Source organism: Poecilia reticulata, chromosome 4 (assembly GCF_904066995.2).
Source record: "Poecilia reticulata chromosome 4, P_reticulata-male-v2, whole genome shotgun sequence".
NCBI lineage: Eukaryota > Metazoa > Chordata > Actinopteri > Cyprinodontiformes > Poeciliidae > Poecilia > Poecilia reticulata.
In genome coordinates, this window is record NC_088833.1 from 22,263,470 (window position 1) to 22,288,206 (window position 24,737).

General features: G+C 38.9%; 1 protein-coding gene across 1 annotated transcript in view; it reads left to right on the top strand.

The window, feature by feature from the left end:
• polrmt (polymerase (RNA) mitochondrial (DNA directed)) overlaps positions 1-24,737 on the top strand; it is a 51,650-nt gene that overhangs the window by 17,615 nt on the left and 9,298 nt on the right. Inside the window, exons 10-16 of the mRNA XM_008407210.3 lie at positions 461-1,246; positions 2,106-2,228; positions 2,599-2,721; positions 3,675-3,854; positions 5,096-5,182; positions 7,018-7,131; positions 12,776-12,828. Coding sequence (XP_008405432.2) covers positions 461-1,246; positions 2,106-2,228; positions 2,599-2,721; positions 3,675-3,854; positions 5,096-5,182; positions 7,018-7,131; positions 12,776-12,828 — 1,466 coding nt within the window. The remainder of the gene's footprint in view (positions 1-460; positions 1,247-2,105; positions 2,229-2,598; positions 2,722-3,674; positions 3,855-5,095; positions 5,183-7,017; positions 7,132-12,775; positions 12,829-24,737) is intronic.

The following is a 24,737-nucleotide window of genomic DNA, read 5'->3' on the forward strand; positions in this document are numbered from 1 at the left end:
TGACGCTGAGGTGTTTCTGTCAGGTTACAGTCAACAAACGAAGCTCTTTTTATTCACTGCTTCACGCATGTTAAGTAAAGTCAGACTCAATATGCATAACGGCAAACCTGCTCGAGCCATCTGCTCTAGCAGTGACTTCTGACAGATACTTTACATTAAACTTCAAGGGAATATTTATACGAGTAACATAATTTGAAAATAGGCCGTGATGAATTCTTGGAAAGTCTGATAAAACTGTAGGTATTTCCCAGGACTGGATAGATGTGGAAAAGAAAAACCAATTGTTGGCAACAACAATTTGCTAAACGTTTGAGAAGCAATTAAGCCTCAAGCTCTTTTTTAAAATGTTTTTTATTTTTTATTTACTGATTTATTTTTATTTTTTTCTTCTATGAGCAACTCAAATATTCCTACATATCAGTTCAGACTCCATCTGCATTTCACATGGTTTTCCCTTCAGGTTGGCTTCATCAAGCCACACCCCATCTTGACACAGATGCAGCAGGAAGCCATGGAGACCACGCTGACCTTTGACTCGTCAGTGATGCCGATGCTGTGCCCTCCGGTGCCGTGGACAACGGAGAAGTTTGGCGCCTACCTGCTCACCCCGGCCAAGCTGATGCGCGCCACGCACGGGGCCACGCAGCACGAGGAACTGCTGGAGAAGTGTCCGAATCTCCACCCGGTTTTTGACTCGCTCAACCAGTTGAGTAATTGCGCCTGGAGGGTCAACAAGCCAATTCTGGACATAATCATCTCGATCTTTAACGACCGGGGCAGCGATAAGCTGGACATCCCTCCGCCTCTGTCAGAAGCCCCTAAAATACCCCACTTCAACCCTCAAGACCCCGCTTACACAGCCAGCGAGAAGGCACACATGAAACGAGAGGTGATCAATGCCAAGAAGAAGTGCAGCGAGATGCACAGCCTGCGAATGGACGCTCTTTATAAACTCTCCATTGCCCACCACATGCGGGACAAGCTGTTCTGGTTTCCCCACAACATGGACTTCAGGGGGCGCACCTACCCATGCCCCCCGTATTTCAATCACTTGGGAAGTGATGTGACTCGGGCGACGCTCGTGTTCGCTGAGGGGAAGCCTCTTGGTCCCAAGGGTTTGGACTGGCTGAAGATTCACTTGGTCAACTTGACGGGGCTGAAGAAGAGGAGCTCACTGCAGGGACGTCTGGAATTCGCCGACAGCATCATGGAGGACATCCTGGACTCTGCCGACAACCCTCTGGACGTTAGTGCACCTTCATTTTTTTGATTGCTATTACCAGAAAGTGTGTTAAATTATAATTGGCTCGGTAGAGGCTGTCCGCGCATCTTCAAAAAGTTTTAAATTAATGCATCTAAAATTAAGTCTTTAAAATGTCTTAGTATTAGATACATAATACACGAGATCAAACATTAACGTAAAGACAACATTTAAGACCTGTGATTAACATATTGAAGGCCAACTCACTTTTTAAATGAATTTAAGTCTTTAAAATATCTTATATTCATTTGAAAAAAAGCAAGCTGTTCTTTAATATGTTAATTACATGTCTTACATTTTGTCTTCACAGAACTATTTAGTCTCATATATTTTATCTATTTTTTTTCTCGTGGGACTTTTCAGTCAAGCAAAAGCCTGAGTCACTCGGACATCTTCATTAAGTTCTTTGACTCAAAATGGTTGAGGCTACTGCTAACTCACTGCTAACATACCCTTGCTAGCTTGCTAGCAAGGGTATGTTGCTAACATACCCTAACATACCCTTGCTAGCTTGCTAGCAAGGGTATGTTAGGGTATGTTAGCTAGCGATCGATTATGGGTAACTGTCATGGGATAGACCCAAAAGTTGACCTTTGGGGTCTATTATGGGTCCCAACGGACAAATTTATTGCCACTTGGCTGGACAAAGTTCATACGTTTCTTCTGAGATATAGGTCTTCAATTTCTTTCATGAGTTGGTGAAACATGTGGAAACCCTGCTGGTAGAAATGTTTTTAAAAAGACTAAATACACTAATTGTAGAACAAACAGTTATCAATATTTTCCGTATATGTTAATCTAAGCAATCTGTTATGTGTGTGCCTTTTTTTTTGTCTCATTTTAGGGTAAAAAATGGTGGATGGAGGCCGATGAGCCATGGCAGGCACTGGCCTGCTGCATGGAGATCACCAACGCAGTCCGGTCACCCGATCCAACCAAGTTTGTCTCTCACTTTCCTGTTCACCAGGTACTGAGAAAAGAAAAAAAAAACTTTTAAAATTACTTGTAGAAATTCTAACAGGTGTCTAAAAGGAGGAAATATTATCTTTACAAAATCTTTCTGTTATTTTATTTTGACAGCTCTTCTTGGTGTTGTCGTGTTGGTTATTGCTTGAGGCATAAACAGGGTTAAAAATGCATGTGACTACTGACTGTGAAACTGTTTAATATTGTTATTTGTCTTCACTATACGTTTCCCTTCCCTGCCAGGTCAACATTGTAAATAAGAACTCGTTGTTAATACTTCACCTGGTTAAATAAAGGTTGAATGAGTGAGTAAATGAATGAGTACTCAGTCCTTCACTGCCTTGTTCATCGACGAGCCTTTTCTCTTTCAGGACGGCTCCTGCAACGGCCTCCAGCACTACGCAGCTCTTGGCAGAGACGTTATCGGTGCGACTTCAGTCAACCTCATGCCCTGCGATGTGCCCCAGGATGTATACAGTGGCGTAGCTCAGCAGGTGAGCAGTGGTGGGCTTTTTGTGTAATTTGCCAGCATTTAGTTCCAGCGTTTACACTGCAAAAACCTGACGTTACACAACAGGAGACGGGATTTTACGAGGCACGCTGCAGTTGCTCAGTGGTTATTATTCAGATGACTCACTAAGTCCCAAAGTGAGTGACAAGCTGAGCACGGAGAATATTTTTAAGTTTCTAAGTTTAGGTCTTGCATTTAAAAGTGCTTAGTTTCTCTTGCTCCACATCAAAGTCGAGAGGAGAGAGAAGACACTTTGTTATTCTTTTAAAGTTTATGTGTGTGCATGCATGAAAGCACCCAGGTTGCAGAAACACTTAAATTGGTCCCAGTTGTGACTTTCTGGCATTTCAGAACAACATGATTTGAACTGAACCAAGGACAAGCCTCTGCTCCTCTAAGAAGCAGAGGCTATATAAACTAATATAAACTTCTTGAGTTTGGAGCAGTGATGGTTATAGTTTTACAGCAGCTGGAAGGAAGGATCTGCTATGGTATTACTTTGTGGACTTAGGATGTAGCAGTTTTATGCATGGGGTTCTAAATCCATTAATCAATTTTTCAGCGCTGTGCATCTCAGATGGTAGGATGTGTTTGTGAAATATTGTGAATATATGAAATATTTTAGAGTTGACCATTTCCCAAACATAAACAATAACGAGAGACATTGAGCAGGATTTTAGTGTGATCTCTTTAAATATCATTACCTGGTGTTCTCTTGCAATGCAGATGTGCAAATATGTGGATTATCCGGGGATTAAGATGCATCTAATGCATCCGCTATGTTCCTTTTATTAAATCCCAATTAACTCCATTGAAGCTTGAGTTTGTAGTAAGACAAAGGGTTAACATATTTCATCTTTAGCAATGCACTATATTCTCAAATAGCTTGACTGATACAGAAGACCTTTTTCTATCTCCAAAAAAAATGTGCTTCAGGTCGAAGAGCTGCGAACTCGGGATGCTGCAAAAGGCCTGAAGATCGCCCAGGTTCTGGAGGGCTTCATCAGCAGGAAGGTGGTCAAACAGACGGTGATGACCGTGGTGTACGGAGTCACTCGTTACGGAGGGCGTCTGCAGATAGAGAAGAGGCTAAAGGAGATTGATGAGTTTCCCAAGGTACAGCAGTGGTTGAGCTGGTGATGTGCGAACACACTGTTCACTTGTATTTTTAACCTTTAATCAATGATGTCACAATGAGGGTCTCCTTTTTCCTCCCAGGTTTTCTTACTTGCACAAGGAACATTATTGCACCTTGAATCGTTTTTGTCATTGTGATCTGAACAGCCATAAAATTAGTTGTGGGACTCAATTTAATTAAATCAATTTAATTCATTTGAGGCTTTGCAATTAATTAATCTGTTATAAAGCATATTTTCCATTTGAGATTAATGCTCATATGTATGGTTCATGTTCAACAAAGAAAACAAGCAAATGATCTTGTTTTAACCAGGTCCTATAAGTAGGAATATTTTTTTTTTTTTTGATAATTGCTTTGATGTGTCTGTGTTGTCTGGAAAATATGGAAATGCATCAAATAAGAGTAGAAAAAAAACATTTGTTTCCAGGTTTTTCCGTTCATTCGTTCGTTCTGACATGGTTATGCAGAGTGACTGCCGTCATAATCTGAACAGTGCAGCGAATGTCTGCTGAGTGCAAACATGTTGCGGCTGTTGTTTACTGATCCAGGGCAGTTGTGAGGCCAGAAATGAACAAATCAAATCTTGCCAAAACGAGTCGGACGCGTTGTTTTCCACATTTATGCACTTCAGATGTTTAAGATTTTCATCCAGCAATTCATCCGCTTGATATTGTGTCTATATATTTACGTTAAATCTGTTTTTTTTTTTTTAGTTCAGGACCACTATTCTTTGGACATAAAAGGACTTCATGTAAATAATTACACACATGGTTGTCTGTAGAACATTCAGTGCTTATTATGTCCTACAGTTAACTTAATCTTAAAAATACTTGAAGGAAATGACGCATTTCACATCGAGGGCACCAGCAGAACGCCTCCCAGCACATAAACCTCACAGCAGTGCTCTAAATGACTTCTGCTTAACATCCTGTATTGGTTTTAGCAGGGAATTGGGTGGGCCTATAATTGTGACTGATTACGGTGGGGATGTGCTTTGAGCAGGAGGTAGCACCTACTGTGGAGATCATGTTCCTGTAATATGAGGATAAATGCAATCCAATGTCCTGCAATTTATATCCATCATTTCCATTACACTTTGGATTTGCTACATTAAGTTAAACAATAATAGTAACTAAGAGCCAAAAAAAAAAGTAATAATAATTTCATCAATTATTTACATACAGCGTAAACAAGAGGATGTTATTTTCTTGCGTTTCAGGACCATGTGTGGGACGCATCACATTACCTTGCGCGCCTGGTGTTCAGTGGCCTAAAGGAGATGTTTACGGGAACCAGAGAGATTCAGGTGAGCCAGTTTCAACCATGCAAACGTTTAACTGGTATTTTACTCTAATAGTCTAACAATTGTTAGACATTGTGCCTCCGTCTGTTTTCCCTCACTGAAAAAGACAAAAGATAAATAAAGCCGCCGTCCGCCTTTCTAAGTCACGTAGTTGCAGTGGATCTCGAAGGTCCTGAGGCGCTACAAGTTAAATCCCATGTGGATGAGGCTTGATGTAGCACATCCTCCGGCTGCTCAGAGAGATTGACATGAGGATTTTGTAAATGAGGGTCTTCTTGAGAAGACATGTCGACGCATAATGTGTTGCTATGGGAGACATTACAATCAGGGTCCACTGTTGATTGACCTGGTTTAAAAACTTCATTTTTCGACGTTGTTCTGAGCAATGTTCTTACTCATTGCTTAATTAATTCTTGAGATGATTGGTTTACATAAACTGCAAAGTGCACCTAGCTGTGCTATGAGGAGTTTTTTCCTAAGGTGTTACTTGGATTACTCAAGAACACAAAAACTGCTTTATTCATTAGAAAGTTTACATTTAGCTGAAAAGTTACACAAAACATGCATTCATCTTAAATTTATGCAGTTTGGAGGACTTAATCAGCACTTATATTGTGAACTGCTATAAATACTGCAAACATTGTTACCTCTTGGTTGGGAGCCTTATTTAGACCTTGTCAGATCTTACATTTGCTGCTTAATATGTCTCAATTTTCATTGAGAAACTAACTCAACATTAATTTTAAAATTGATCCTAAATTTAAATCCTAGCATTGGCACCTTCATATTCAAAAACTCAATTGATTTAGGTAATGTTTCATTAAATGTTTCATTAAAATGAAGATGGTGAGTGAAAATAACAATTTCATGTTTTGGATTTAGTTGGTTTGTCCCATAAATAGATCCTCTGGTACAAATTGTTTGTGATCATAGATGTGGGGGTCAAATATTGAAATGTGTTGTTGTTTTTTTCCCCCTTATTTATTTTCACATCAAACCTTGAACAAAAATAAATAAATAAATCCCGACATTTTTTGTTGCCAACCAACAGTATGTACTTTGTCATATACTGTACAAGATTTATGAGTTTAATATCACTCACATAAAAGTTAGGAAGATGACATTTGTGATCTTTACAAATGTAAAGAAAATGAGTTTGATCCTGCTTTGACCATGTGTCCGGTCCTCATTCATTATCCTTTAGCCTGCAATTTACTGACTTTTACTTTAGTGTCTTTGCTTCACATACTTTCTTTTGCTGAGACACTTGAGTTGCTTCAAGTGTAAAGTTCTACTTGTTTGTTGTAGCACAAATCTTTCTGTTTGCGTGCGTCTCTGTGGTGAGGCAGTAAAGCTTTCTTCTTTGGAAAATGGCTTCAGACACTTATGCAGACAGGATTGCTGCAGGTTTTGTAGCGAGCAACAGCTTCTGACCTGTTCCACAACAACACCGCCACAGTTGTTGGCCTCTCTTTAAAGCAGAACAGCAGATTTAGGGCTGAAAGCCAAAGATCGTTTCTTGACGCAGCAGCTGGCTGACGTTTCTGTGTTCTGTGGTTGAAAATGTACCAGAGGATCTATTTATGGGCCCGATTTATTAAATTTTGATCCAGCAGACCATGAAAGCTTTATCTCAGTGAACTCAGTGATTTGAGCACGTCTACATACACAAACACGCACATGCAAGCATGGATACGACCATATGCGCATGGCAAATATTTAGCGGATGCCGGGTACTGAAAGTCCTCTGAGTTTACTCATCAGTATGTGTCCTCTATTTTTATTTTTTTTTTTTGTTTGTTTGTATTTTTACCATTGTTGGTGTCGTTCTGTTGCAGGACTGGCTGACAGAAAGTGCCAGGCTCATCTCCAAGTGTGGCCACACAGTGGAGTGGGTGACACCCCTGGGCTTACCGATCATTCAGCCTTACCACCGCACACGCAATTTATTGGTAAGTCTCACCGTAGGACTGACTTTCCACTGCAGAGACTCAATTTAACAGATATTTGAAAGAAGTCGGTCAGCTTAGCCAGTTGCTGCTTCTTGTAAAAGTATTTCTATGCTTCAAACTAAACCTTCGCTTACAGTCTATATTTGTACCGACTGTCTTGCCAGAGCAAAAATCTTTTTGCTTTGTCCATCCCATTCCAGCGTCATTATGAAGTACTTCAAAAACAGCACAGTTGACCCAAGTGCTGTAAAACAAGCACAAGAAATACAGTTGTTTATTTTATATCCTTTGCAGCTTTCTTTCCAAAGGAAATAAGACTCACAAAATTATTCAAACAATACGAGTTTTAATCATCCCATCCTGTCAGTGTCTCATCCGTGATCTTAAGCCAGTGTTTTTGTTCGTCTCGGGCTTTCCGAATCTCTCTGGGTTTGCTGCCGGAGTGCGCCACCGATGGTGTATTGCGATTATTCTAAGTGGTGCCTCAGCAACATAGCCTGTTTTGTTTGTCGCTATGGAGATACCGACAGTAACACATCTTAGAGATATAACATGACGACTGTGTGCCAGCGTGTCTGCAGATAACGCAGCTTCGTGTGCGTTATACAAACTGGGAAGTGTTCCCGTCTGTATGAAGAGGGAAAAACGGTAACCTCTTAACTTCTTAATTGTTAGCGACGTGAAGGGCGGAGGCGGACATGTTGCCGATCAGATTAGTAACTCGTGGGCTCACTTGGCATACAAACTGCTCTTTTAGTCTAACTTCAAGCATAAGGTTGTCTTCGACAGGAAATGCCACCGCGGCAGCAGGTGCAAATGACTTGGAGTGACAGATGGTAGATCCCCTGAGGGAGCTTCTCTCTCTCGCTGTTGGTAGTGAATTTCTTTCCCCGATCTGACCTGCTTCTATTGAGTTAAAAAGCGGACAAGGAAGATGTTAGCTGAGCTCCTTTTTTGCCTTCAAGGCCTAAAAATAAACAAAATAGTAAACAAACAAATAGGTTAAAGGAGATTTTACTGACAATTTCCTCGATCTGCTTCAATAATTCTCTAATCCAGTTGCATCACTGGGCAACAAAAAAATGAAACAATCTTGCAGAAAGGTCACCTTTGCAAAGTATAGCTGGATTAAATTTAATCTCTGTCTCTTCGCTGCATCTAAAATCCAGGGCCGCTGCGTTCCTGTGGGTTATCAGTAATTACACTGTAGATAGAAGGCTAGGCTGGAGAATAATACTGTGTGAAAAAAACAAACAAACTGAAAATAAGGTGAAAGTAGCGGGTGTTTTGTCGCAGGAGAATTGTTTGTGTACATCTGAGGGGAAATGTAGGAAAATTAGAAAAAGACTTTGGAGAAGGCGCCTTACTAGACCAGAAGACACTAATCCAACCAGAGGTCACTTTGGCTGATGTTTTTTTTTTTTTTTATACGCTGTCCCCTCCACCCAGGGAAGCTGTGGTATAATCTTTCTCAGCGGATGCTAACTCGAGGGAATCGGCTGGATTTGACCGGATTTGTGGTTTTATAGTGTGACTAAAAGCTTGTGATCTAATGTCCTCTGTGTGAGAAGAATTAGTCTCCTTTGGGTTTCACTGATCGGACCTCTCTAGTAGAAAAGTTTTTTATTAAGTACACTATAGCTGTTTGTGGCCTGTAAACAGTTTGAAACCAATGTGCCGTCAATAAATAATTCACCCGATCGATGTTTACAAGCCCACTGAGGTCGAGAAAGTTGGACCAACTCTTTTTACCAGCCTCGGGTGGATTTTATGACACGTATGTAAAAGCTGTTGTCGCTTACAGTTTCTTCACAAAAGTGTTCAAATCCCTTACACCTTTTTAAATGTTTTTATGCTTCAACCACATTTTAGATTGTAGAGTTGGGCGTTTGGATTTAGCCTCTTGACTATGGGAATGCTTCTCCTTCCGTCCTTATGGTGCTTTTCCTTCGTGTGGCTTTTCCATTGAAATTCATGTAATGTATCTATAAATGTCAATGTGATTCCATTCAGTTGCCCTACATGGGTTTTTCTTTCCTGACTTTTTCCAGAATCTTGTGGCATTTTGGGCCGAACTAAATATGCGGTTTGCGTTGTGATGGTAACACCCTAGAAAAGTTAAGTTTAGTTTACGATCAGCTGTAGGCCAGCGGAGGTGTGGCTAGGTGAAGCAAAGATGATTGAGGAAAGAAAAATATTACTGTGATATATAATTGACCCGGTTACCTTGTGAGCATCTGGAGCTTAACCGTGATTTAGACTTTAGAAACTGATATCCGACCGTAGGGCGATCCAAGGTCTCCATCCGTCTTAGCGGCATGGATTCAATCAACTCCCTATACGGATCATACGCTCTTGTTCATACATTATAATACACGGTAGGGATTTGATTTACAGTACGGCAGATAATAACTCGCATTAAAAAAAAGAATTGCTTTTTTTTTTTTTACCCGTTGCATGTTTAAAGTCACAGCGTCTCCTTATAACTCTCACATAAGTCCATCCGGAGATTGGATGTAAAGGGGGAAAAGGGCAGATTGTCTCATCCACAGTCCATCTACATTCATGATGGTTAAGATAGCAGCCATGTCACTAAGTGATGGGATTTATCCTTCTTCCTTTGCTCCTGTTCTTAAAGCTTTCTCTGATTGTGTGAATCTGTCAATCAACACACAGCCACCTTTAACCGATTGACTAGAACCACCAAAGCGAGAAGCGTTATGACCCCCTAACGCTAGGCTCAATGTTCTTTCATTCGTGCAGCTGCTCCCACCTCCTTTCCTCCATGTTCATCTTTCCCTCTTTAATGTATTCAGTTGGTCTTTTCTGTCCAAGAAATGGATGCAGTGAAAGATAAAGATAGTTGTTAACAGTAAACCCCGTAGAAACCCTTAAGTAGGTACTTCTGTTTCAGTGGTTTCAGAGGAAATGGATCATCTGAACAAGAGAAAATGAAAAAATAATGAAAAGGAAAAAAGTAATTTAGTGTTAGACAATAATCACTAGTGACAATGTTGTATGTAGCTCTCCATTTTTAATGCTCTCTGCACACACTTTCAGCTGCATGGCTTATTATATAGTATAGTCTGCTTATATGTATTTGTCAAAAAAAGCATATACTATATTATAATTATCCTTAATATAGGACTATATGTCATAAAATAAATGTGTATATTTTACAATTTGTTTTCAACAACCTTCAGTCTGAAGGACAACCAGTTCAAAATCTGTACATAAATCCAGTCTCCATTCAGCCCAGCTGGAATCAACACTGGGATTAATTTCATAATGAATAATGAGTACAATTATCAATCTTTACATCCACAAATGTGGTAAGAGTTACACCCCAGTTCTTTCCTGTGGTCTATCGCTTAGAAATACTTTAAAGCTTAGTTGTTGTTTTTTTTTCCTAGGCTATGTAAAATCAAAAGGAGCCCAAAGCAACAAACACATATGTAGGAAAGACTGTTCTGTCATTTGTAGCAAACGCCTAAATGTTTGTCATTGTACGATTCTCTGCTAAAAATTTCCATTATGGGCCTTGAAACTGTCATTGAATGTGAAAAGTCCAAAAACAACATGGCTCTCATTCATGGCTAATCCTCACACCTAATACAGACTCATCTAGATTATAATTCCTCAAACAAAAGCTTGTGTGACTCCTTCAGTGTGAGGGTGACCAATTTACAGAAACCTCATCAGATGGCGTTATAACCAGAGGTGTTGATCCTGCAGTTTCAACCCTTTTTGTCGACGCTTACTTGGCTAAAATCGATGTATAGGACCACCGAGTGTACGTCTGACGAAGGGTCTAGTACTCCCCTTAAATGTCGGTCCTCTTCAGGTGACAGGGGTGCGTTTAAAAAGCTTTACAACACAGAAGAGAGCTTACAACAGGAAATGTTTGGTTTCTTTTTTACTGGGACGTCGTTTTAGATCCAGAATAAATGTGAATGTGGGAAGAAGATTCATCCAACAAACAAGCAATCTGGGTCATGACTGAGTTATGTGTTTAAATTACATTTTTCTTTTCATTAAGTCATAATGGCAGTAGTTATTTTGTTTTTTTTCCAATACTGCTTTGTGTTTAGAAGGAACTAGAATTAAAATAAAAAACAAATCTCTCCTCCACAACAGTCAAGATTTGTAGCCACTTAGTAAATAATTTGAGTTTATCAATCAATTTCCCCTCAGCCACACAAACAGAGGAACCCAGCGCAGCGACTTACCGGGGATCCAACATGCTGCTTAATATGGATTAATTATCATCACTTGGCTGTCTGTGATGCATCTACTTGTACTTGACCTCAAAATCAAGGAAATGGATGCAAATTAGTCCTCATTAATCACTGGGAACAAACAAACAAACACATTTTCTGTTCATTCAATTTACCGCGGCTCATTTAGCTCTGAAGCCTGCTACGAACGGGCTAAAAGCACTTTGATTATTTACAGTGCAGATAACTGTGTTTGCGGCACCCTGAATATGGTTTAATTGGACCTTTCGGCGCTGACGCTCCATTCCGTCAGTGAAATCACTAAAATGTGTTCAGGCGGGGTAATGGAGAGGGAAACGCTGGGATCCATTACCGTTGTCCCGGCGCAGGGTAAACACAATAATAGTATGAGCGTATATTGACAGGAGGCACGCTATCTGTTGCCGGTTTTATCCGTGTGTCGAGAGTCGCCTCTCATCGCCAATCTTGCAGCGTTGCCGGGTTTAGTTAGGCTAAACTCACGCTTGGGTGCAGCTGCGAGGGGAGTCCTCCGTCGTTTGGAAATGAAGAAAGGAAACGGGGTGTAATGAAGACGAACAGCAGAATTTAAATCGTGTTTATTTGAAGCCAGCTCGGTGTGCGTGCACTAGCAAATGGCCTGCTCTGGTCAATTTTCCTCTCTCTTCTGGCTGATGGGTTGTTGGAGGGATCAAGTGGATAATGGTGCTCTATTCGCTTCTTCCCGTACTTCTTCTCTCAGGAGTGCTACGCTAATGTGGAACTGTGTTGTCAATAAACGTGCTAACTTATTGTCTAGAGTGGAAAACACCACTTTTTGCACTATTATCAGGAGCGGTACGATAGGATTTTGACCATATCATCATTATATTGTGTACTATAAAATCTCCTAACTCAAGCTGTATAAAGTGGAAAACTTACTAGATTTATTAGGCATATCAGGTGATGTGTGCTTGTGTAATAAAGGAGGATGTGGCCCGTGGAGAACAACAAGCATCAATGTGTGCCTAATTATTGGGCAGCTGTTATTCCTCCAGAAAAATAGGGTTAAAAAAAAATTGAAGTTCACTGACTAAAAAGAGTCGGGCTGTCTTTACGGAAGATTGAATTTATAGGAAATGCTTCCAATGCAACGCGTGTTCATGTTTTATTTTTACAAAATACAAATGGTACTTTGATTATCATGTATTTACCACATTTTGAGCTCTACAAAAAGTGCATATGGCAGTGAAAATAAAATCTATCTTTTTTCATCTTTATGTTTATGTTTGTGTTTTCTTTTTGCTATCATTGTCTGTTGTTGTTATACAAACATTCTGACCTTAATTATCCTGTTCTTTACTTATTACTTCTTTGGCCATGTTAACCAACTGTTCCACTAAATTAACTTTATTGTTTTTGTTTTCCAGCTGAAGAGCACCATGCAGCATATAAGCCTCCAAGTCACCCACGACACTAAAGAGTAAGTCCCTCTGTAGATTTATTTCAGTTTGTCTGATCTTATATAAACACTGACCCAGCAGATACAGAGAGACCACATTCCTCTCTTGTAGCGCTTTGTGACATTTGTCAGTGAGTTTGATGGTAGTGACCAGGAACAGGAGCAGAGAAAGACGTGGTGTTTACCCCATTGATTTCTGATTTCATGTCGCTACAAGTTTTCAAAACGCAGCTTGAATAAACTTCCAGGTTCCAGGACACACTGTGGATGCTGTCCCATGGAAAGGTTTTTGGCTCTCACAGATTCCATCTATTTATTATTTTTTATATTTGGGGGATCCTGACACGTTTCAGGTCATCTAACACGTGTTTCTGACAAAGATTGATAAAAAATTAAACTAAACTTTGCAGTTTCAAACGTGGCGCCCACAACGATTTTATTGGTGGACTAAGGCCGTTCCTACCCCTGGTTCAATAGCACACTTATGTTATGTTGGGATCAATATTACTTTTTTTGTGGGGAAAAAAGAGCTTCTTTATACGCACAAACCAGAATAAACTTGTCTTGGGGGAAAAAAGAACTCCAGTGACCTGAAAAGAAATAAACCAGGCTATAATTTCCAACTTTTATTCCAGATAGCATTGACATGGTACAAACATTTGTGTTTTGCATTAGTGATTGCCGCGCACAGTTTGAGTAAATAATTGGGTTAAAAGCAAAAGCTCTGCACCGGCAATACAAATGAATTCATACTAATGTTAAAAGAAACCTGTTCTGGTAATCACAAGGGAATGTTAATGTGTTCCCTGTCCTGTTAAATTTCCAATCCTTGTTGGCTTAAAGCTGCTAAAACTAACCGCTGGTCTAGTCAGTTAAACAAAACAATTATGTAAATTAAACCCCATTAATTCAGATAAGTTGTCAAGACGAAGCTTCAAAATAAAGTCTACTTCCTCTTTGATGAGCATTAAACGTCTTAAGTGTTGAGGGGAAAGTTTGAAAAAGCTGGAGTTATGAGAGGTGAGAGGAGCAAAACACAACAAAGAGAGACAGATTGAGAGACGGGAATGGTAAATGAAGTAATGACAGAGGAAGAGCAATGGAAACATGGCCTAGGAAGACTGACAGCTGTCCTCTTCAGTCTGACATCCACCACTCTGCAGATCCTGCCTTGTGAATATGAAACAACAGACAGAGCGGAGGGAGAGCAGGAAGGGCGGTGGGAGTCAAGAGTTGAGAGGAAGGAGACAGTTCTGCCTTTTTTTTTTTTTTACTAAAATTGAAGATCTGCTGTCAGCAAAACCATCACTGTCTGAGTGGAACTTGACAACATCATTACAACTTGCTTTAGTCTCGCATTAAAAACGTACCTTCTGGTTTCTTACAAACTACCATAATACCATGAGAGCTTACTGAAGCTCAGGGTTTCAGATCATCTATAGCAGTGGTCCCCAAACTACGGCCCGCCTCCATATTTGGTCCGGCCCCCTGAACAATACCAGAGAGCATTCTGTTTTTTTTTTCATATATATACCGTATTTTCCGTACTATAAGCAGTTTATATGTGGATTTTTCTTCAACCACCAGGGGGCTCTTTAGCAGGAAGTGAATCATTGGAAGTCAAAATTGGAAATAAAAGAAGAAAGCGCTCATTAAAACAGAATTTGGTTTTAATAGGGAATTGAAATTTGAGAATGTTGTTGATCAGTTAAATCGCATTGAGGGAAAAAAGAAGATTTATTTTTTTTTTTAAATAATACTGGGATCATTATGAGAATTTTAGGCATAGATATTAGGATCCAGTAGATGGCAGTAGTGCAACAATAATGGATGCAAGCTGCTGTTGAAATCTAAAGAAGAAGGAGAAAGCGCCTATTTTCATTTAGCACATGCTAGTAGCAGACAGAAGGATCAGTACTTTTACTGTTACAGTTACCATTCGGAAACTACCGTATTCAGTTCTGTTAAATCTAATCTTGGCAGCTTTTTCTTTTTCAACCATAATAAATGTGATAATCAATTGACCTGTTGTGACTCAAATGTTGGGTGTCCGCCCTCCTCTGCTGCTGCATCGCTGTGGAAAACCTGGAGCGGCAGAGATATCTGCGGTTTATAGTCTGGAAAATAGTTAGCTTTTTTCCGGACTATAGTTAACAGTTAGCTTTCCTCAACAACTCAGGCGGAAGTGAGAGTGCTGTGAAACGCAAGTAATAACCCGGCTGGAACACGGTGCGCTAAATAATAAAACATAATATAACGAGGCTTCGAGGCAGATCAGTTTGCCTCGAGAAATTTTAATAATCGAGGTACTCGAATCACTCGAGGAATCGTTTCAGCTCTAAAAAATATTAAACCAAAATTATTTATTTGCAGCTCTTCTCCAAGCAGGCAACATTTCTTGTCACATTTTACAACAGCAGCAGCAAATGTTTGTAAGTTACATTTAATTTTACTTTTAAGATATTCTTAAGTATAATTCAAAATTTTAAACTTGATAGATTGCTGAAAAATCCTACTTAAATTAATGGTTTTATTATACCATTGTCATTCTAAACTTAATATTTAACCATTAAAATCCCTGTTTTAATCCCCAGCCTCCTGAACTATACCTTTCTGAAGTTCGTCATGGCGCCTAAAATGATTAAGTGATGCAGTTAAAAGGATTAATAGCTTAAGTTATGCAGAACTGATCTGACCGTTTCCATAGCAACGATCAGAAGCAAGACATTCCCCCAGAACTACAGTGACTCGTTGTAGCTATGACCTCACATAGATCTATGTCATAGATGAAAGAACATCTGAGGTTCTAAATGCTTGGATCTCAAAACAGGAGGTCATTTCAAAGCAGTTCATTGACTCTTTGCAACGTGTTTGACCAAGATTTTAAGTATGGCGCAGGTTTTGTTGTCTCCCCTCACTTTCGGTGCTGCATATTTAATCAACACTGGAATGAGGAATGTTTTTAACACACTGCTTCCAAGAATCACTTTCGAGATAACTAGTCATAAGGACGACACGACTGAGTTCGATGAGTTCGATGACTATCTATTCAATCCTTCATCAACAAGGAATAAAACCATGGAGAACTCACAGCAAACTTTCCCGGCTGGGAAAGTTTGCACATTCGAGATAACCAGTCATAAGAACGATACGACTGAGTATGATGAGTTCGATGACTATCTATTCAATCCTTCATCGACAAGGAATAAAACCACGGAAAACTCACAGCAAACTTTCCCGGCTGGGAAAGTTTGCTGTGAGACTGCTGAGTGTAAAAACTCAACGTCTGCGCTAACAAAAGCGACTTTGGAAGACCTTACCCTAAAGAGATCTGTCCTTCAGGCTGAATTGGCCAAGTACAGAGAGCAAGCTTTGAAAAGTTTGATGCTTGAGAAGAGAAAGGACTCTGAAACCCTCACCTGTGTGCTACAGAGAAGAGCAAAAGAACAGAACATCTACGGTGTACGAAGACCTACTGACATAGGCTACGTAAAATATGAGCGAAAATATCCTGCATTATCTTAACTGACAGCTTGTTAAGATTTTTGCAAGGTGTTTGACAAAGGTTTTAAGTATCGAACAGCAAACTTTCCCAGCCATTGTGGGAGTTTACAAGACCCGACCCACGAAGAGAGATCTGGCCTCAAGAACGATTTGGCCATTCTCAAAGAAGAAACTTTATCACCAATTAGGAAATTGGTGATAAAAAAAAGACTTTCCCGGATGGGAAAGTTTGCTGGCCTGATGGGCTCATCAGGCCATTGTGGGAGTTTACAAGACCCGACCCACAAAAAGAGATCTAGCCTCGAGAACAATTTGGCCATTCTCAAAGAGAAAACTTCCCCGGCTGGGGAAGTTGGTGATGAAAAAAAGACTACTGAGTGTAAAAACTCTTTTGAAGACTTTTGAAGATCGTACCCAAAAGAGATCTGGCTTAGGGAACGATTTGACCCATCTAAAAGTCTGGGTCTAAAAGAACAGTAAACTTTCCCGGCTGGGAAAGTTTGCTGGCCTGATGGGCTCATCAGGCCATTGTGGGAGTTTACAAGACCCGACCCACGAAGAGAGATCTGGCCTCAAGAACGATTTGGCCATTCTGAAAGAAGAATCTTTATCACCAATTAGGAAATTGGTGATAAAAAAAAGACTTTCCCGGATGGGAAAGTTTGCTGGCCTGATGGGCTCATCAGGCCATTGTGGGAGTTTACAAGACCCGACCCACAAAAAGAGATCTGGCCTCGAGAACGATTTGACCATTCTCAAAGAGAAAACTTCCCCGGCTGGGGAAGGTGTTTGACAAAAGTTTTAAGTATGGAAACTAGCCCATTAGTTTCCTTAAAACTGATAGGCCAGCAAACTGGCCATAATAATTGTATAATTGTATAATAATTGTTAATTATAATAATTATTAATTATATTATAATAATAATTATTATTAAACAACTTTATAATATAATATAAAGTTGTTTATAATAATATTAATTATTATTATTAGTAGTAATTATAATAATAAAAATAATTGTTAATAAATATAATAAATAATAATCAAATAATTATTATTTATTATATTGAAAATTATCACTGTTGATAATAATAGCATTAGCAATTTAATAAAGTTGTATTTTAACATTATTATTGCCATTATTTGTTAATAATAATAGCAGTCTTAATATGAATATTAATATATTATTTTAATCAATATACAATTAATTATATAATTAATTAATTGTATAATAATTAATTATATAATAATTAATCCCCCGGACTAATTATCCAGGGGATTAATAACAACTCAATCCTGAGTTGTTATTGTAACAACTCAGGATTGTTACAATAAACAATCCTGAGTTACTGAATGAGAACTTCCTGATAGCATGGCGGCTAGCTGATTACTGCTAGTTCTGAGTGGCTGCTTCTGACTAAGCGGAGTAATTGACCTTATCACAGGGTCCGCTTTTCATTGGCTAATGCCCATTTTACGTCACAGCTCAGCTATCACGTGGGTTACAGGTGTTATGCCCAGAAACGCACTCCTGCCCAAATTTGCATCCCTTGTCGCGGGAGCGCGCATCGTTCTAAGGTCTCGCATATTGACGAGAAAACGGACAAAAATATGACCGAAGAGGAAATTTTAAAGATATTTGTAACATTATCACGTTTCTTAACCATGTAATCCCTAATACGGTGGGTTTTATTTCGCAAATTACTTGAATTAAATACGTGTTTTACACCTTTATTGACACATATGAGTCGAACTTTTTTTTCAGTCCGTGTGTTGTAAACGTTCTCCGCAAATGGTTTGAAATTCTCTGCTTTGTCTTTTGATACCATAATAGCTCAAAAGCATTACAAAACAGAAGGCCATTATGTAGAACATTTTACATCATGCTTAACTTTCTGGTCTGTTAATGTAGGAGGAAATGCAACTTAATTTATGAGCCTGAAAATATTTGCATCCGTCTTGTTGATATGAAACTTATAGCATTAGCTCAGAGAACGTAAAAGTGTCATTACGTAGAAGAGATTAAATCCTTTCAGCTCTTTATTTCCCCCAATTAGCACAGGGATGCATGTTTTGTCAACATAGATTTTGAGCCTGCCACAATATGCATCCCCTCTCTATTCCCCTCAAATATGATCCTATCGATATAAAACTTATACCAGCAGTTCTTGGAACTACTATGATTGTGTAGAAAAAGTTATTTCACTCTTAACTCTATTTCTCAAAGTTGGCACAGGGATGCGTTTTTGGGCAATATGGATCTCCAGCCTGCCAAAATATGCATCACCTCTCTATTTTCCTCAACTATTATCCTATTCATATAAAACTTATACCAGCAGTTCTTGGAGCTACTCTCATTATGTAGGAAAAGGTATTTCACTCTTAACTCTTTAATTCTTCAAATTAGCACAGGGATGCCTTTTTGGGCAAAATTTCCAGCCTGCCACAATATGCATCCCTTCTCTATTCTCCTTAAACATTATTATAGTGATTTAAAACTTATACCAGCATTTCATGGAACTACTATGATTGTGTAGAATAATTTATTTCACAAAAAAACTATTTATTTCTCCATGTTAGCACAGGGATGCATTTTTGGGCAATATGGGTTTCCAGCCTGCCACAATATTCATCCCCTCTCTATTCTCCTCAAATATTATCCTACTGATTATTTGCAACATAATGTTGCCTTCTCAAAAAATGAATACTAAACAAATATTGATGATTAAGAATAAGCCTTATGTTGACAAAACCCAATATCAGCTTTAGTAAACAAATGAGGAACTAAAAATATTCTTTATGTTGTTATTTGACCATTTTGATTTTTTAATTTACAGATCGCATGTGACAGATGCAACTGGTGGTACCACCAAGTCTGTGTTAAATTCCCACCAACCGACAGACTACTGCTGTGCAATGTGCTTATAGATGTTATGTTTGCACCAACATTCTTTAATTAATGCAGTTCAGTTCATTTGTAGTTTTAATTTTTAATAAAAGTAACTAGTTTTATAAAAAGGTTGCTGTTATGAATATTCTTTTGTTGAATTTAATAAAAAAGTGATGTCATATTTATGTAAGAGCAAAATAAAAATTAATTGTACATGCTATACATTTAGCAAGGTTGCATATCAAATTTAATTCCTTCAGTATTTTTGCAATAGTGATAATAAACAAATAAATTTTCCTACATAACCAGAATACTTCCTTGAACTGCTGATATAAGTTTTATATCAATAGGATAATATTTGAGGAAAATAGAGAGGTGATGCACGTTGTGGCAGGCTGGAAATCCATATTGCCCAAACACGCATCCCTGTGCTAACTTTGAAAAATAGAGTTAAGAGTGAAATAACTTTTTCTACACAATCATAGTAGTTCCAAGAACTGCTGGTATAAGTTTTATATCGATAGGATCATATTTGAGGGGAATAGAGAGGGGATGCATATTGTGGCAGGCTCAAAATCTATGTTGACAAAACATGCATCCCTGTGCTAATTGGGGGAAATAAAGAGCTGAAAGGATTTAATCTCTTCTACGTAATGACACTTTTACGTTCTCTGAGCTAATGCTATAAGTTTCATATCAACAAGACGGATGCAAATATTTTCAGGCTCATAAATTAAGTTGCATTTCCTCCTACATTAACAGACCAGAAAGTTAAGCATGATGTAAAATGTTCTACATAATGGCCTTCTGTGTTGTAATGCTTTTGAGCTATTATGGTATCAAAAGACAAAGCAGAGAATTTCAAACCATTTGCGGAGAACGTTTACAACACACGGACTGAAAAAAAAGTTCGACTCATATGTGTCAATAAAGGTGTAAAACCCGTATTTAATTCAAGTAATTTGCGAAATAAAACCCACCGTATTAGGGATTACATGGTTAAGAAACGTGATAATGTTACAAATATCTTTAAAATTTCCTCTTCGGTCATATTTTTGTCCGTTTTCTCGTTAATATGCGAGACCTTAGAGCGATGCGCGCTCCCGCGACAGGGGATGCAAATTTGGGCAGGAGTGCTTTTCTGGGCATAACACCGGCTCACAAACTCATGCTAATGTACATTGTGGACTACCAGACCGACAGAAAGTTTTTGCGTCAGGACTCGGGAACAAAATGGTTTTCCGTCAGTGGGGTATCTGTACAGGTGATGTCAGGTATCCTGATCGTGTTTGTGGAACTAAAATTCACAGATTTCCAAAGTCTGAAACCAAAAGCCTTGCTTGGATTAACTCTTGTGCACGACCGCATTTGCAGCTCAACCGTCATAGGATCAATAAGAACAAAGTGTCTGCTGGCGTAAGTATTATTGCTTTGCTTTCTTTGTGTTTAGTGAATGAAAAAAATAAAGTCAATAATAAACACATCCATTATGAAAACTTTTTAGCCAACTACAGCATAATGGCAGCACGATACAACTTCTACATCCTGAAGCCTGTCTGTTACAGCCTTACGTTAGCTGAACAGATCACTATGCAATGTGTACCGTATCTGACATACATTAAAGATTTTATTTCACCTTAAAAGGCTTTTTACTAAACTATAATCGTGTTAGCCACTCTAACTTTTACTAAACTGTAATGTGTTAGCCACGCTAGCACAGAGTACCGTCTATCAGGCGTAGGCACATTCGAACCCTCAAAACCATGAATGTCCGACTCACCCAGCCTTGCAAGAACAACAGGCACCAGTGATCTTGTCCACAGCTATATTTATGCTGAGGGTCTGAGGATCTGCTGTTTTCCTCATCGACTGGTAGCATTTAGCTGCAACTCGCACAATGTTAGAGGCATCGCGTGGCTAAAACATCTTGATGTCGTCCAAAAAAGATGACATGAACTTGTTGGTTCCATTGTCGTGGCCGATATTTTGTGAAAATCTGGCGGAAATGCTAAACTAATCGACTCAGAAATACTCTGCAGTCAGTCGAAACGAAAAATCCCATAGAAGCTAAGCTCTGTGAGGAGGTTAATGTGAGACATGAAGTCACGTGGGACTTTCGAGGGGCGTTTCTGGGCGGAGCTTGGTAAGGTTCATTATGCAGAACAGAGAGGAGATCGATTATTTTATTTAGAGATTATCTGTCTCATGTTAGGACAGCGAAAGTTTTAATACGTATGTAAAATGTATTTTTTTAGGTTAGATGCTGCAGCTTTAAGCAGAGGTTCGGTGTGAGAGTCACTACCAGGTGGAGCAGAAGCGGCGCTCCGTCTGTGAAATATTACTACCTGTAGCGCGTAGCAGCGGTTCAACAGCGAGAGCAGAACCAGCGTCTTACATCGCAGCTTGAAGACTTAAATAATTTTGCGGGTTATTTGTTTAGCTTTCTGACCGTCATGCTAATCCGGGTGAGTGTTTGTAGCTGTGCGCTGCTTTATCTGCTATCTGATCCTCCATATGTCTTTTTTACTGCAGTGAGCCTCGATGTAGCCAAACTCCTCAAGTATGGCCTTGTTTTTATGTCGTATTAGCTTCTTGTGTTGATGCATTTTGACGTGCTTCAATTTTCCGCCTCAACACGCAAACTTCCCCATTCACTCAGTGCGTTATGGTTCCTCATCGCTTAGGATTTGTTGCTGCGCGTTTGCGCAGAGTGAAGGAAAGAGGAGACCAGCTGCACAGGCAGGCTGCGAAATGAGATGCAGGTGATTGTATCGGCAACAAGAGCCAATGATCACCGATCACCGATCATGCACTTTTTCACGGAAATCGGCCCGATTATGATTGGTGGCCGATCGATCGGCACACCTCTAATAATAATGATAATAATAGTGCTATTATTATTATAATAATAGTATATTAGTACTATTATCCATCCATCCATTTTCTTTACACCCTTGTCCCTTATTGGGTCGGGAGGGTTGCCGGTGCCCATCTCCAGCTAACGTTCCGGGCAAGAGGCGGGGTCACCCTGGAGAGGTCGCCAGCCTGTCGCAGGGCAACACAGAGACAAACAACCATGCACACACACTCACATCTAGGGACAATTTGGAGAGACCAATTAACTTGACAGTCATGTTTCTGGATTGTGGGAGGAAACCGGAGTACCTGGAGAAAACCCACGCATGCACAGGGAGAACATGCAAAACTCCATGCAGAAAGACCCGGGCTGGGAATCAAACCCAGAACCTTCTTGCTGCAAGGCAACAGCTCTACCAACTGCGCCACTGTGCAGCCATTTTTTGTTATTGGAAAACATTTTTTTTATTATTTTAAAAGTGGAGTATTTGAGCTACAAAGCGCAAAATATGATCTTATTTTAGGCTGCACAGTGGTGCCAACTGCACCACTGTGCAGCCCATTAGTACTATTATTATTATTATTATTACTATTATTATTATTATTATTATTTAAAAACACTAATAATAATAAAATTCTTTAACTTTATTAAAGAACAAGAACAAAATCAACAAAACATGTTCAAATTAATGACCCAACAACAATAATAATCTCAGTAATTATTGTTTCAACAATAATGTGTTGCGCAATTCTGTGCATTTCGGTTCCATTACCAAAATAACTAGCAGAGCTGAGTTAAGGCTGCATGGTGTGCAGGGTTTCTTGAAAAGTGTTGGGATTGATTCTTATTAATTTCCTTGTCTGAAGTCTGGAAAACATAAGTTTTATGAATGCACCTTTTACATTAAAAATAAAAAAAAATGTGAGTTTTAAATTTTAGTTATATTTGACTCATGATTGTTTTTGTGAAGCTGCAGTTTCTCCTTGTACTTCTGGGTTTAAAACTGGACCAATCATGGCTCTTGAATTGGGTTTCCTTCAAATGCCAAACAAAGCTTTGAAATTTCATTTAGTGAAATGAAGGGTATCATCGAATTGTTCCAGATTTTAACCAATTTTAAGTAATTTTAGATTTCAAAATAGCACAAACACTGAATCAGGAGAAACTTTCAGGGCTGATTCATGATTTGTGGGGGGAAAAAATTAAATAAAAAATACAACTTGTGGAATTTCTGTACTCAAATTCCCATGACGTCCCACAAATTGATGGAAATATCCATCAATTTGGATATTAAGAAAATTAAGTTAGCAAAAAAATATTTTGAAATGGAAAATCGTCTGTCATAAGGAGTGTTTTATCAGCAAAATTAAAAGTTATTAATCCGCTAGTTGAACTCGTTGGCAGTTACTACAATAGATGGTAGAAGTAATCTTTTATTCATCAGTCCTGTCATGTAGGAGTCTTTTCCAGCTCATGAACGTGTTGCTGTTGTAATTTCTCTGGAAAATATTAGCCTCATAAATTCTTTGCTTCAAAGACTCCTTTCACTGGTTTTCTTCTTCTTGTAATGACTTTTGCTGATGGTACATTCGGTAACATTAGGAAAACTGCATACTTTTTAAAAGGGAAAAGATGAGAACAATGTAATATAATATCACACATTTGTCCTTGCTGTGTGCAGAACATTAGATTAAGTGCTGACGGAGCAACAGGCGGTAAATCGTGCCTGAAGTAAAGGCATTGTGTTGTTTATTTACAGTTAACAGCAAAGCAAAGTGTTATTATATAGTTATTTCTATTGGTGGGTCTTTGGTGCAGTAAATGCAACACGATTGGAGGAGAACAGCTTGCAATAGATAAAGATTAAAACCTTGATAAAAGCTTGATTTGAGAATCATTCATGGCTTTAAGTTTAAAGTTTATACCTCTATATTATATTGTTTGCATGTATTCATAAGCCCAACTGAGGACTTTGATCAGAAATTAGCTTATGTGGCTAAAATGCTGTATAGTTTGGCATCACATCATTGTAAGTAGAATAATGAAGTTTTACATTATTTTAAAATTAGCTTCTCATTTGATGCGTTTTTGTTTTACATATTTGTGTTAACCTACGCTGACGCTGATGAGGCCATCAAGCTGTGAGAATCTCTTAACTGTCCATGATCACGCTTGTGTCTTTGTGTCTTTGTGTCTCTCCACTGTGTGTGTCTCAAACCGAGGATCCAAGGAAAAACAGACAAAGCTTCTCATGTTTTCACAGCAGAGCGTGCTCATAAATGAATATCCAGGTATCTTGTTTTTTTTTGTTTTTTTTTGCACAACTCGATCCCTGAACAGCAGGACTAAAAGCACTCTGACAGAAGGCTAACATTTCCAGGCCAGGAAAAAAAAAAACTGCTCAGACGAAAAACGAGAGTGACAGACAGCCGTGGTGTGTTCCTGCCTGTGTGTTTGTGTTTCAGCTTTGGGTTTTTGGCTCTCTCTGCTCTCTTTGCATTTCCATTAGAGGAATGTTCTGGTCTGTGGCAGCCCAGAGGATTTGAATGGCTCAGTCTCGGGTAATGGGAATACAGGAAGGAAAAGATTGACACGTTGCTGTTTTTGCTGCCGGTTTCATCACCAGAAGCAGCAATAATACTTTTTTTTTTATTATTATTATTTTAAAATAAATAAATAAA